The sequence below is a fragment of the Rhamphochromis sp. 'chilingali' genome (assembly GCF_963969265.1).
Source record: "Rhamphochromis sp. 'chilingali' genome assembly, chromosome: 12".
NCBI lineage: Eukaryota > Metazoa > Chordata > Actinopteri > Cichliformes > Cichlidae > Rhamphochromis > Rhamphochromis sp. 'chilingali'.
Window position 1 is genome coordinate 6,415,879 of NC_137939.1, and position 12,244 is coordinate 6,428,122.

Consider the following 12,244-nt stretch of genomic DNA (forward strand, 5'->3'; position numbering starts at 1 on the left):
AGTCTATATGCCCAGCCTGGCTGACAATGGTTACCAGAGGGCAGTTGCAAGTTGAAATTGGTCACAAAGAGGTATCCGTAAAATCTCCTTGACATTACTTTGGTCGCTAGCAGATTGCTGCAGTCGCCCAAATTTTGCACAGAAGACGATAACTTGTCTACAAACACTCTGCAACAACTCTGCTCTCTCCCTGTGAAACTTTGGAGAGGGACACCACTTGCCTTCAAATTAAAAATGTCACCTTTTGAAAAGTGTTGGCTGATGGGCTGAGGCACTACTTTTTCTTTGAAGCTGAACAGTCTCTGTTTTGTTGGCTGTTTTGTGTTTTATGGCTTTAAAAATGTACTGAATAGTTATGTGGTTATATACCACAGGCTATCATATATGTGTGCAAAATTAAAATGTTTGTAAAACATTAATCACTCAGAGACATCCTTACTTAAAAACTAGATTCGAATGTCTAAAAACTTATTCTGTCACACTTAATTGTTTTTCTATTACTTTTGTGTAGTATGAATGTAGAAAAAGACGTCAAACTTAAGAAAATATAGTTTAAAGTTCAAAACTGATCCCTTCCTTCACATTTTCCAGACTCATGCCGTGGGCTGGATTGGAGTCAGTTTTGGCTCCCGTGGCCTTATGTTTGACACCCTTGCTCTAAACAGTCTTTTCATATTAATATAAGTGCCTGAACAGTCTATGCCATTTGTTTTATCGCGCCCACGTTTTCTATGTGCGACAAGCGCAGTCTCTACTGGCTATGTTGCAGCTGAGTGTTTATTTTTCATGTCTACACCAACATGAATGAGTGAGGTAGGGCAGCACGTACACCGGAGAGCACTTTAAGTGGTCTGTTTACTGAAAAAATCTTTTCATGTGGTTTTATGTGTCTCCACTGCATATAGGCGGGTCTCACTTGAGACTTTTTTTGGATGGTGACGAGTCAGGGCAAAAGGGAGCTCTGTGCTGAAGAGAGGAAATAGGCGTTCACCCTGGAAACTTTGGGAGTAAGTGACCAAAATAAAGGGGGTGTGGCTAAGCGAGAAAAGAGTGGACCACCAAGAGGGGCTACTATAGTGTAGAGCGGGGAAGCTGCTGCTAAGCTGCTGAGATCTAGTTCAAGTGAATAAGCCTCATCCAGGGTAAGTAGAGCTTTCTTTGAATTTTGATGCAACTTCTCTAAATATCTTGTTAAATCATGTAATTTAACAAGGTACAAACAACATAACATTTCATCACATTTAACAATTTGTAGACCACGTCAGTTATCAGCCTGGCTAAAGGCAGTGATTGTATCACATGCTGTGTTACTGTAATGCCTGTATTTAAGTTTTCTCGCACAAAAATGATCGTTTTCAGTTGATTATTTCTTTGCACTTGAATGCGATGGGTGAACTCAAGCGTAATGACATAATTTGAGAGTAATCATGACTCCACCGCCCCTCCAAATTGTCCTTTCCTTCAGATAAAGATCTTTACAGGCAATTTTTCCTGTTTCTTCTTTTCCTGTAAGCCTCCTTCTTCCTCCTCCTCTGCTTTTTGTCTCCTTGAATTTCTATTTATTATGAAATTAAAAGAACTCTAAACTATTAGCTGCTATGACAGCCAGTTTAGCAGTTTGGTACACTAAAGTACAATGTCAAATCTTTTTTCCCCTCAGACTGATTTACTCCAAGTTTACAAGTAGATTTGGATTCAATCCGCGTTTAAATGTGGATTAATTACAGACCATTAACCCTTTCATGATGAAAGAAACCTTCAGAGGAGCAGAGAGGTTAACTGAGTAATTATTTTGGCGCCATTTAGATTTCACTGGGTCCACACAGGTTATTTTGCTGTAGTAGGCTGTAAACACACACATGCCCAGTCAAAGAGAAGTTTTAGAAATCACTTCTCTGTGGTCTTATGTAATACAGAGAAAACTCTGTTCAGCTCCTCAGATTTTTCCATTTAAAGTTTCAAAAACAGGAAAGGTGCCCAACACTGGCTTTCACTGTGGAACCAACAAACACATTAAAAGCTTCACACACAATTTCCTTTACTGCGCCGGATGCCAATGGCTCAGGAAACCTAAAAAAATGTTGCGTTTGATTTTGGCAGGTAATTAAAAATGCCGTACCTGCTGATGTTTGTCACCCTGCTGCATCTCATCACTCTGGCAATCCTGATTATTGCAACCATGGAGAAGGTAACAGTCAACTTTAGGAAGTGGTGAGTGTTTATTTTTCGTATGTGTGAAATAGCTGACTCTGTGTGTAATGTCTGATCTCTTTTTTAAGTCTTGGTGGGTGTGGGAAGGGATGGAAACCTCAGACCTATGGCACAGCTGCAGGTATGACAACTCCACAGAAAGCTGGCTGTGTTCACCCAACACTGAAACTCGTAAGTTTTTGTTCCAGATTGTATATTGCTGTAAAATGAAATAGCTCTCCATCGAAGGTAAAAATATGACTCAGGGAATGGTTTACTTCTTCAGAATGGCTCCAGGCAGTGCAGGTCTTAATGGTTCTCTCAGTGGTCTTCTCATCGGTCTCCTTCCTGGTGTTCCTGGGTCTGCTGTTCACCATGTCTAGGGGCGGTCTCTTCTACTTCACCGGATTGTGTCAAATCTTTGCAGGTAACAGTGGAGTGAAGTAGCTTGCAAAATATAGTGCCACTGTGTGATCAGGGCATTTGAAAACTATGACAAATTAAAGAGTGCTTATTATTATGCTACTCAAGCCTATTACAATAACTAACTTGTGGAAAGGTATCAGGTAGATTAATGCTGAAGTTTGTTTTTTTGTAATCATATGACTTATACTATTAAAATAATAATATTAAGGATAATAATATATCCATCTATTTTATGACACTTATCTGGAAAGCAGGGGTGGGAGTCTAAGCAGAGATCCCCAGACCTCCCTCTCCTCTGTCACTTACAATATGTGCATTTATTTTTTTTAAACATGTCACCTGAAATATTTGAGATCACCTCTGTTTTTAAATGTCTTCTTTGAGGCAGTAACCGCTACTCCTGATAAAATATGAATGGCATGGATCTGTGTTGGTCATCCAAAGTATATGCTGTTGTTGCTCCCACTATACTTTATGTGACCTAATTAGTAGGTACTAACACTACAAACGTTTCTACTATCTGACCCATTAACCAATTATTATTGTGTGTATGTTTTTTTTGTGTATGTGTTTTAGGCCTGACAGCCTTTTCTGCAGCGCTCATCTACGCAATACACAACAAGGAAATCCTTGAAAAAAAGCTGACAGGACACTTTGGCTACTGCTTCATCCTGGCTTGGGTGTGTGTCCCATTGTTGCTGTGTAGCGGCGTCTTATACATCCATCTGCGCAAGAAGTAGTGATCTAAAAAAAGGAACACAATGTCAACCCCACCTATTGTTGGAAAGAGGCACGTGCCTATGTTATGTTTCTTAAAATGTTGCTGTTTTTATTTGTATAGACATGTATGCTGAGAGGAAAAAAAACTTTTAAAAGGTTTAATGCTTGCCTATTTTGAGACATTTTCACTGCAAATAGTATTTTGTTATTCACTTACTGTTCACTGTCATGTGCTAACCACATAAAGTAATCCATAAGTAAGTGACACTGGCCTTATTAAGAGGCATTTGAATTTATTTTAATTTGCCTATTCCCCTAATATTTTTTTTATGTATATATATATATATATATATATATATATATATATATATATATATATATATATATATATATATATATATATATATATATATATATATATATATATATATATATATATATATATATATATATACTTAATAAATATCAGACAAAACCACAAAGCTTTAAGTCTCTTTTATGTTTTCAAACCAGCTTTACATCAGGGAGGGAAACTGCTGAGGCTGTTGCCATGTCAACCATAAACTAAACAGGGAACCCTAACTGGTACTAGCTTTGGAAGCTAATAGCTTAAAAGCTGCTTTTTATGTTGCAAAATTAAGCTCATATCGACTCATAAACAAGCTTCGTAGCAATAATGGAAGCTGAATCTCAAGCGTCCGCGATCATTCCTCTTGCCTTGCCCAAAGGAGCGGAACAGTTCTGCGAGCTTTGCCAAAGAGAAGCCCGCCTGCAATGTAGCAAGTGTCGAGTGACTTTTTACTGGTAAGCTCAGTTTATCCGAGCTGTGGCAGAGCGATGCCCGTGCTAACGACTGACCCGTTATTCATAGATAGATAGATAGATAGATAGATAGATAGATAGATAGATAGATAGATAGATAGATAGATAGATAGATAGATAGATAGATAGATAGATAGATAGATAGATAGATAGATAGATAGATAGATAGATTTTTTTAAAGGCGTGTATTGTGTTTAGTTTATATGGTTTGGTCAGAACCGTGTTTACGGGTTGGACGCTAGGTGGCAGCGTTCGCCATGTTTTTCCCCCCTCCCACGCTCACACATACATAACACGTCGGTAAGGAGGGCGTTTTAGTGTGATTGTCATGAGGAGGGAGCGGAACAGCTGGAAAATACATTACCACAACGCTTATTTTTGTTCTTTTGCCTGCGTGTTGTTTTCATAATATAATTTGCTGAGCTTCAGCTTTTATGTAAACCCGACGTTACCTTCTTTGACACTGTTTTATATGCGGTTCCAGACCATAACATGGTGCTGGGCAGTTTCCCCGTTGGCACACACTGTGGGTAGTGAAGAAGAGCATGTGGCGAGATCACTCCCTGTGGGGATTTATGGAAAGGGATGAGCAACTAAAGCCAGTCTCAGGCAGCTTACAGATACTTATTGTGGCTGCCATCCTTTCAGTCTTTAAAATGGGTGAATGAGAGGCACAATTTTTGGTTTTATTTAAAAAAAAAACAGATATAAATATAGGTACACATATATGTCAGACAATAAGACTCAGGTTCTCAGGATTCTTAAAATCTTTAATTACACGTGAAGCAAGCATACTGAGCTATTCCCAGTCATGGATTGAGCCAAAGTAATACACATGGAATAGGGCTTTAGGGTAAAATGGTTAGTCTTAAGTCATCCTACTTTGGCATGCGAGTCATGTGTGTGGTGATTGTTTGGTGTATTTTGCATAGAAAACTCAGCGGGGACAAGAGAGTACATCCTGAAGAGACCACTTGATTTGTGTTTATCTCTGTGTGTGCCTTTCTGTCTGTCTCTGTACTCTCACAAGCACAAGCTGTGTCAGTGCTACTGTTGATATGACATGGTCAGATTTCCAGCTCGCTGCTTCTCACCACAAGTACACTGGAATGAGCGCACATTTTTCACAGTAGGGGGGAAAAACTCAGCTGAAAAGCAGGACAGTTTCCACACAAGTGTGCAGAAGAGGAGAGCCAGATGAACAAAATTACAGACCAGTTATGTAATGGCATATAATTTCGTATGCCCTCTGTGTACTCAGATGATATCTCCTGAATCAGAGAGACTCTGCCCTGAAAATGTTAGCAGAATCCAAACAAGCTGTTACTGCACAGAGATTTTTACTGTCAAGCACACATAATAGTATCTGTCTGGACAAGAGAGGTGAGCCTGATCCATATGTTTAAATCATCCACAACAAGTATGAGCTGCAGGTCAGCTTATGTCATAAATCGTGATTCTTTATCAATAGCTTCATTGCCAGGAAAACATCAGTCTCAGTGTGCAAGAGGGAGACTTATTATGCATAAAAATGCTTCTCACAAAGTCCTGAGGTGGCTTAAGAGAATATAAATATGACTGAATGACCTGTGGGTTTTTAAAACATCCAGTGCTGCAGAGCACCAGCAGGCTGACTGGGTGGGGATCCACGAGAGAATTTGTCAGCTGCTTGTTCCCATCCGCGCCCTGACACTCTGCAGTCTCCGACAGACCAGTCACACTGAAACACAAATTAAAAAGGTGAGGATGCGTGGAAATCACTGGCACCATATATTAGGAGAAAAAAAATATGAAGTTTGAGTCTAGGTTGCATTTCTTACTGTCAAAGACAATACAAAAAAAGACTATATTATTATTCCTTGAATGGTTTATTTTCCCTTTTTCTTTATATGATTTGTCCTTGTGGTGCACAAAGTCCAGGTCTGGGTTGTAGCTCCTAATTTTGGAATATAGATTCTGGAAAAAATATGTGTTACAGCTGAGAGGAACAGTCAAATAGAGGCATTAGTGTATAGACAACTTGATAGTGTTTTATTTTAAGAGGAAATAAGATATTTTAATTTGATGCCTATCTTGGATTTGATTTCTTATATAGGTAGAGCTTATTGAGATTTGCAGGTTGGTGGCTCAAAGTAAGCTATCTGAGGGAAAACACCAAGAGGCTCTGCCTGCTGCTCAGCTCTGCCTGCGCTGTTCCATAGACGTTCATGGCCCTAACACCGTCCAGCTGGTCCCTGCCTACCTGCTGCTGGCTGAAGCCAACATGGGTGAGAAACAAGCACAAAACGGCTTCTCAGTTTAAATGTTCTCTTATCGTGTGGTGTTTCATACATGACCGTGTGTGTGTGTGTGTGCATCTCCAGGTTTGGGTAATCTAGACCTTGTGGCAGATTTCCTGTCCCAGGCAGAGTGGGCAGTGTTGAAGAGTCCAAAATGTGGTCTCACAATCCACCACCAGCTCCACAGGAGCCTGGGCCGCCTCCATGTGGCGGCTGGAGACCTGGATACTGCGTTGCATAACTTTGCAAATGATGTCTGTGTCATAATTAGCACATTAACTGTTTCATAACTTTATTGATATTGTGAGGAGCAGAAGCCATTTGCTAACCAAATGAAATCCATAATGGCTTGTTTATTGCTCGAGCATGTTTTTTTGAGTACGATACAGTATTGTGTATTGAATTAGAGTTTCTTGGAATTTTAAAGGGATGTTGAGCAATAGTTTTCAAAGTTTTCTTTTTACTCATTTTAATCCAGTCCTTGTACCTGACTCTTCTCACAAGAATGAGGGTTTTTTTTTGCTTGTTTGTTAAGCCATTTAACATTGACCCGTGAATCACTCAAGCATAACAATGGCACCTAACTCAATGATATGAACCGGTGTTATGTCTACACAAAGCAGACAACTTAGCAAAGAGCCACTTTCATTGTCCAGGTACTTTGTTACTAGCAGCCTCTCACAAAAGCACATCATTTTTGAAGCTATGAAAAATGCCAAAGACAGCACAATGTGGGAGGCACAAACTAGTATTTTTGCACTAACAAAGTGATTTCTGAAGAGCTGAAAACTTGGCATATCTTGTCCTGATGTGCTGTGTGTCCTAAAAGAAAAATGAGGAAACTGGAAAAGGGGAACTCAAAAGAAGAAGTGGCCTAGAAAAACGATCTACTTGTCACATATCCTAAGAGAACCATCTGGCCCTTGAGTTGATCCATCTACTGTTTATCAACCATTGAAAATAGTTGCAGTTGAAGGCTGACAAGCCAAAATTTTTAAGGAAGGGAAACAATGAGAAAAACCTGAGGAGTGTCTACAGCCATCTGTAAAACATGGTGGAGCGATGATTTGGATCTTGTCAAAATTGATGGAATAATGATAGCAGTCAAATACCACCATTCAAAAGCATCTGGAAAGTGTCTGATTAGTTTATCAGCATGACATTGATGCTCAAACACACTGCAAGTGCAGTAAAAGCAAACCTGGTTAGAACAACAAACAATGGAACAAGATCAGTTACGGACTAGCCTCCCCAAAACCTGGACCTCAACATTACTTAAGCAGCGTGAGATCATTTTAACAGAGAATGGAACAACAAGCATTTTGCACATGTTTTGTGTCGTATGCATCAGTATGTATATAACTTGATTTCCCCAGATCTACTTTGCCACTGAGGAGTATGGTCTGGATAGCACAGTCACCTCTCGGGGCTACTTTCTCATGGCTGATGTGTTTACCAAGCAGGGGAAGATACCCACTGTTCATTCCTTGTACTCTGAGGTCAGTTATGTTCTCATTGCCCTTGAGACTAAATTTATCTTCTATGCCTTTTACATTCTTTTGCTCATATTGTAGGTGGCACGTATTTGGCACCGTCACCTGACCAGACTTCTCGAGACTCGCAAAGAAAGCATCCAAAATCCACCGGTGGACTCCTTTTATGGTTTGTTGCAGCCACTCTGCATATATGTTTTGTATATATGGTATAAAAAGGTTATAAAACCAATCTAGTCGATTCAGCGGTTCAGCAGAATCAGACAATAACATCACTAGTCCATCATTCATGCTCCAAACTGTCAACAGCCAACAGCTCCACTGGAGTGTCACTGAAAAAATAAGGTCGACACTTCTATATTTGGAGTGTGTCTTGCTGTGCAATGTGAAAGCTAAACCCCAGATTTATGCAAGCTTGCTTAGAGCTGACTAGAGACCCATGCTGACACTACTGTGGCTGTGCAGCATCCATGTCACTGCCCTGTATCACAGCTGCTGCCCTACATATAATGCTAAGCCTGTCAAACAGTTTCCCAAGCTATCTGGGATGTTTACAAGGACAACACAGACATACATGTTTTGATCAAACTTGAACACATGCATGTCACTTGCTTTCTTTCATTGTTTGAGGTGGTAAAGCATGTTTGAGACCACAGTAAACTAGACGACATGCTTTTTTTTGTGTCCATGCCTTTCAATCAGACAAAGCCGAGCGAGTTGAAGTGGATGAGATGTTGAGAACTATGTTGGAATTTGAGCAGAAAGACACCAGAAAAGACCCAGCACGGATTGCAGTGGTGGCCCACTGCCTGGCCATGTTGTCGTTCCTAGGAGGAGACTTCCTCAAGGTGAGCCACCTGGTGAGGTATTAGAAGTTTAGTTTGCCACCGTGACCCATTTCCCCATTTCCCTATTTCCTACTTGTGTTGTCTGAAGATGGGATTATCTCTATTTGTCTACTGCTAAGTCTCACGATAAGGTGGGACTTAGCACTAGCTAATGGGACTGTCTCAATGCTCTGACTGCGGCCTTGATTTCCAGTCTCTTCTTAAAGCTGCAGCTCTTTGTGTGTGTCAGTTTGAGATGTCAGGCGACAAGGCAGATAAAGCCATAGCGGTCTATGTGCACAGCAAACAGCAAAACATGTTATGTATCAGGCTGGTACGGGATGGGATGGCTGATGGGATCCTACTTCTAAGGTCAAGTAAACATAGGATAAAGCATGTAACAAGCAATGATACACGTGGATTTTTTTTTTCACAGCGTTTATTTTTATTTTGTGGCTTATAGGCAGGGCAAGATCCAGTGCACTTAGATATTCTTTTACTCAATCAACAGCTACACCAACCATATATATGTGTGTGTGTGTGTGTGTGTGTGTGTGTGTGTGTGTGTGTGTGTGTGTGTGTGTGTGTGTGTGTGTGTGTGTGTGTGTGTGTGCACGTGTGCCATGGTACCCTGGTTAAATCATGATTTTTCTCCTTGTATTCACTACAGAGTGATACTGTTTCACAGTTGGTATTGTGTAAAGTAATGTTAATGTTACAGGTCTCTGGGTTTTTGTCTTAGTGCTGTACTTATAAAAGTACATCAGTGTAAGAACAAGCAGTTATCACGATTTGGATGCATTATTATTTTGAGGAAAATATAAGTAGTTTCTCTGAACATTAGATAACAGAGCCTATCTGTAGTCTTATCAACTTTTGTATATGGTATTGAGGGAGCTGTGGGTAGATGCACTTATGTCCAGGTTTTTGGATAAGGATACATTTTTAACTGAAACGCTTGCTATTTGGTTTAAATTAGGTGACTTGACTTGGCCACTGAGTAATATCTCATTTCTTTGAGTTCCTTTTGCAGTTTGCTTTGGGGTCATTATCCATTGTGAGCTGTCTGATTGGTTTTGCAGCATTTGCCTGAATCTAAGCAGAGAGTATGGGCAAATATACTTCACAATTCATCCTGCTCCTTTTATCAGCAGCCACATAAACAATGAAAACCAGTGACCTGGTTCCACTGGCAGCCATACATGCCCATGCCATGACATCACCTACACTGTGTTTGACAGACGATGTGGTATGCTTCAGGTCACAGGCTGTTTCCATCTTTTTCCATAATTCTCTCCTCTCATCTTTCTGGTTTATCTTGCTTTCATCTATCTACTTTTATATATTTTTTAATTTTATTTTCAGAAAAATCAGAAAATCAAATTCAGATATTTAGATCCAGAAAACATGAAAGAACACAGGCCTCACCCAGGCATGAAACTGTTTGTCAGTAATTTGTCCAGTTACTGAGGCTCTGGAAATGGGGGGACTGGGTATAAAAATGGCTGCAATTCCATTAAAACAGTGAATGCAGTATTTGGGATAAACCCCTCAATTTAATGCTGAAAGTCTGCACATCAGTCATGTCTTCATTGTTTGCTTTAAAAGTCACTGTGCTAGTGAATGGAAGAAAAATTACCAAAAGAAAAAGTGTTATTGACCCGGCTATATAATACTGAAACCCCTATTAACAAATTGCAGCTATTTTTATGAATGCTGCTCAAAACGTTCCTAATTATTGGGGATAACATAACAGCCCAGCAGACCAGCTTACTAAAGGGTAAAGTGGGGTAAATAAGTCAACTGGGTTGCGGTCCAATTTCAGTGATATCATTATATAAGGCAGATTTACTCTCTCGGGAGGGTTTAACAGCTGCAGTTGCTGTGTTTGTTTCTGTGTGCCAGGCGCAGGGATTTGGCAGCACAGCCTTGCAGGCCAGCCAGCTGATACCAGACCATGACCTGACAGAGCCCATCCAGGCCCTGCTGCAACTGGTGAAGATACTCCACACAGTCCCACATCCTGGCTCTGCGGAGTCACAGTACTAAGCCCTGCCCATCGCTCTGCTTGGAGATCTGCTCTTTAAGGATATTTGTGCAGCCCCACAATGATGAAAATATACAATCAAATGCAAGATTTTCCACATGCTGTACAGTATTATTGAGAGTGGATTAAAAAATAGATGCACAGATGTAGTTAAAAGAAAAAAAGACACATTTTCAGTTGTTCTGGATAATGACTCGTCTTTATTTTGATCTAAAAAAAAAAAGAAAAAAAAAAGAGGGATATATATACATCATTTTGAACATTAGTGAATTGCATCTTTTTGGGATCCATTTCTTAACACTGTCAAAATGTTATGGAACACAAAAATGGTCAAGGGCATTTGCTCAAGCCTTTGTGATGCAATGTTTTTGCTTGTTTTGTACCTAGCAACCCGGAGTCTCTACACCAATTCACCAAATCCAGACATAATTAAAGATTTCCAGTGTCTGCGTTTTGTCAAGAGAGCTGCACTTTTAGAGGCAAAAACATTGCATCGTCCTCCTGCAGTGGAAAGAGTGTTGTAAACCTGTTAGCAAACCCAAGATTCATGTCAGAACAGACATTTAATTGCTGAGATCTTACACAATATGTACAATTCTGAAACAATCATTCATATAAAAAAAAATCCGTTTTAAAATCATCTCACTACTTGTGTTATTTGCACTGAATTTATACAATAAAACATTTGTTGTTGGTCAATTTTTTTGGCATTCAGTTTCAAACACGGAAACGCTCAGATTTTCCCATATTCCCTTTTTCAATTTCTGAATACATTAGCAGCAGTTCGGAATTAAATATTAAGTTTGTGCACTGTTGTTATATACAGTGACTCATCCACAGGTCCCTATATGTTTGTTCCAAACTGGCCAACTTCCATGCAGGCCAATCAGTTTCCTTCCCTGTTTTGCTAGCATGTGGTACCCCTGTTCCTTTCAGTAGCTTCCATGCCGTTTATTTACTTTATAACAGTAATCTATACAGACCAAGCATAAAGAAATCAGTCAGAATTGGGACCTTGACCTCAAATGATCCTTAAAACAGTGTTCCCAAAGAAAACCAGATGATGAACTGGCATTCTTAAAGTCAATGGAGCACAGTTAAGTGAACCTTCATTGGCTAGATGGATCATGTATAAAATACAAATTCAAGCAGGGGCCAGAAGAGAGAAATTAACATTCCACTCTTTCCTATGGCTAGCTAATCATGTCTTTTAAAGATATGTGATCTTTATATTTACACCTATGAACACGATGTGGAATGACGCAGGTTTCGATACAAGGACAAATACTTCAAAGAATGGGGGACGACAACTGGAGATAGTTCACCAGACAAGCATTTATGTCAGTATGTGATTTGATGAGCACACCCACCAGCCCTCCCGCATCAGGAGGGTGGACATCAGCGGATTTCACAGTTTGTCAGATACTTTGATCATATGGA

At 39.9% G+C, this 12,244-nt stretch overlaps 2 protein-coding genes across 2 annotated transcripts; both read left to right on the forward strand.

Annotated features, from left to right (window-relative positions):
* The first annotated feature begins 1,033 nt into the window (after positions 1-1,033).
* emp3b (epithelial membrane protein 3b (MAM blood group)) lies at positions 1,034-3,650 on the forward strand. The gene is made up of 5 exons (XM_080899598.1): positions 1,034-1,142; positions 2,101-2,188; positions 2,280-2,382; positions 2,477-2,617; positions 3,193-3,650. Exons 2-5 carry the CDS (start codon positions 2,111-2,113, stop codon positions 3,354-3,356), a joined length of 486 nt encoding a protein of 161 aa, XP_080755724.1. The 5' UTR covers positions 1,034-1,142; positions 2,101-2,110; the 3' UTR covers positions 3,357-3,650.
* Positions 3,651-3,903: 253 nt separating this feature from the next.
* Positions 3,904-11,943, forward strand: zmynd12 (zinc finger, MYND-type containing 12). The gene is made up of 8 exons (XM_080897746.1): positions 3,904-4,140; positions 5,769-5,898; positions 6,254-6,425; positions 6,522-6,691; positions 7,814-7,936; positions 8,012-8,099; positions 8,633-8,778; positions 10,663-11,943. Exons 1-8 carry the CDS (start codon positions 4,013-4,015, stop codon positions 10,804-10,806), a joined length of 1,101 nt encoding a protein of 366 aa, XP_080753872.1. The 5' UTR covers positions 3,904-4,012; the 3' UTR covers positions 10,807-11,943.
* Positions 11,944-12,244: the final 301 nt, after the last annotated feature.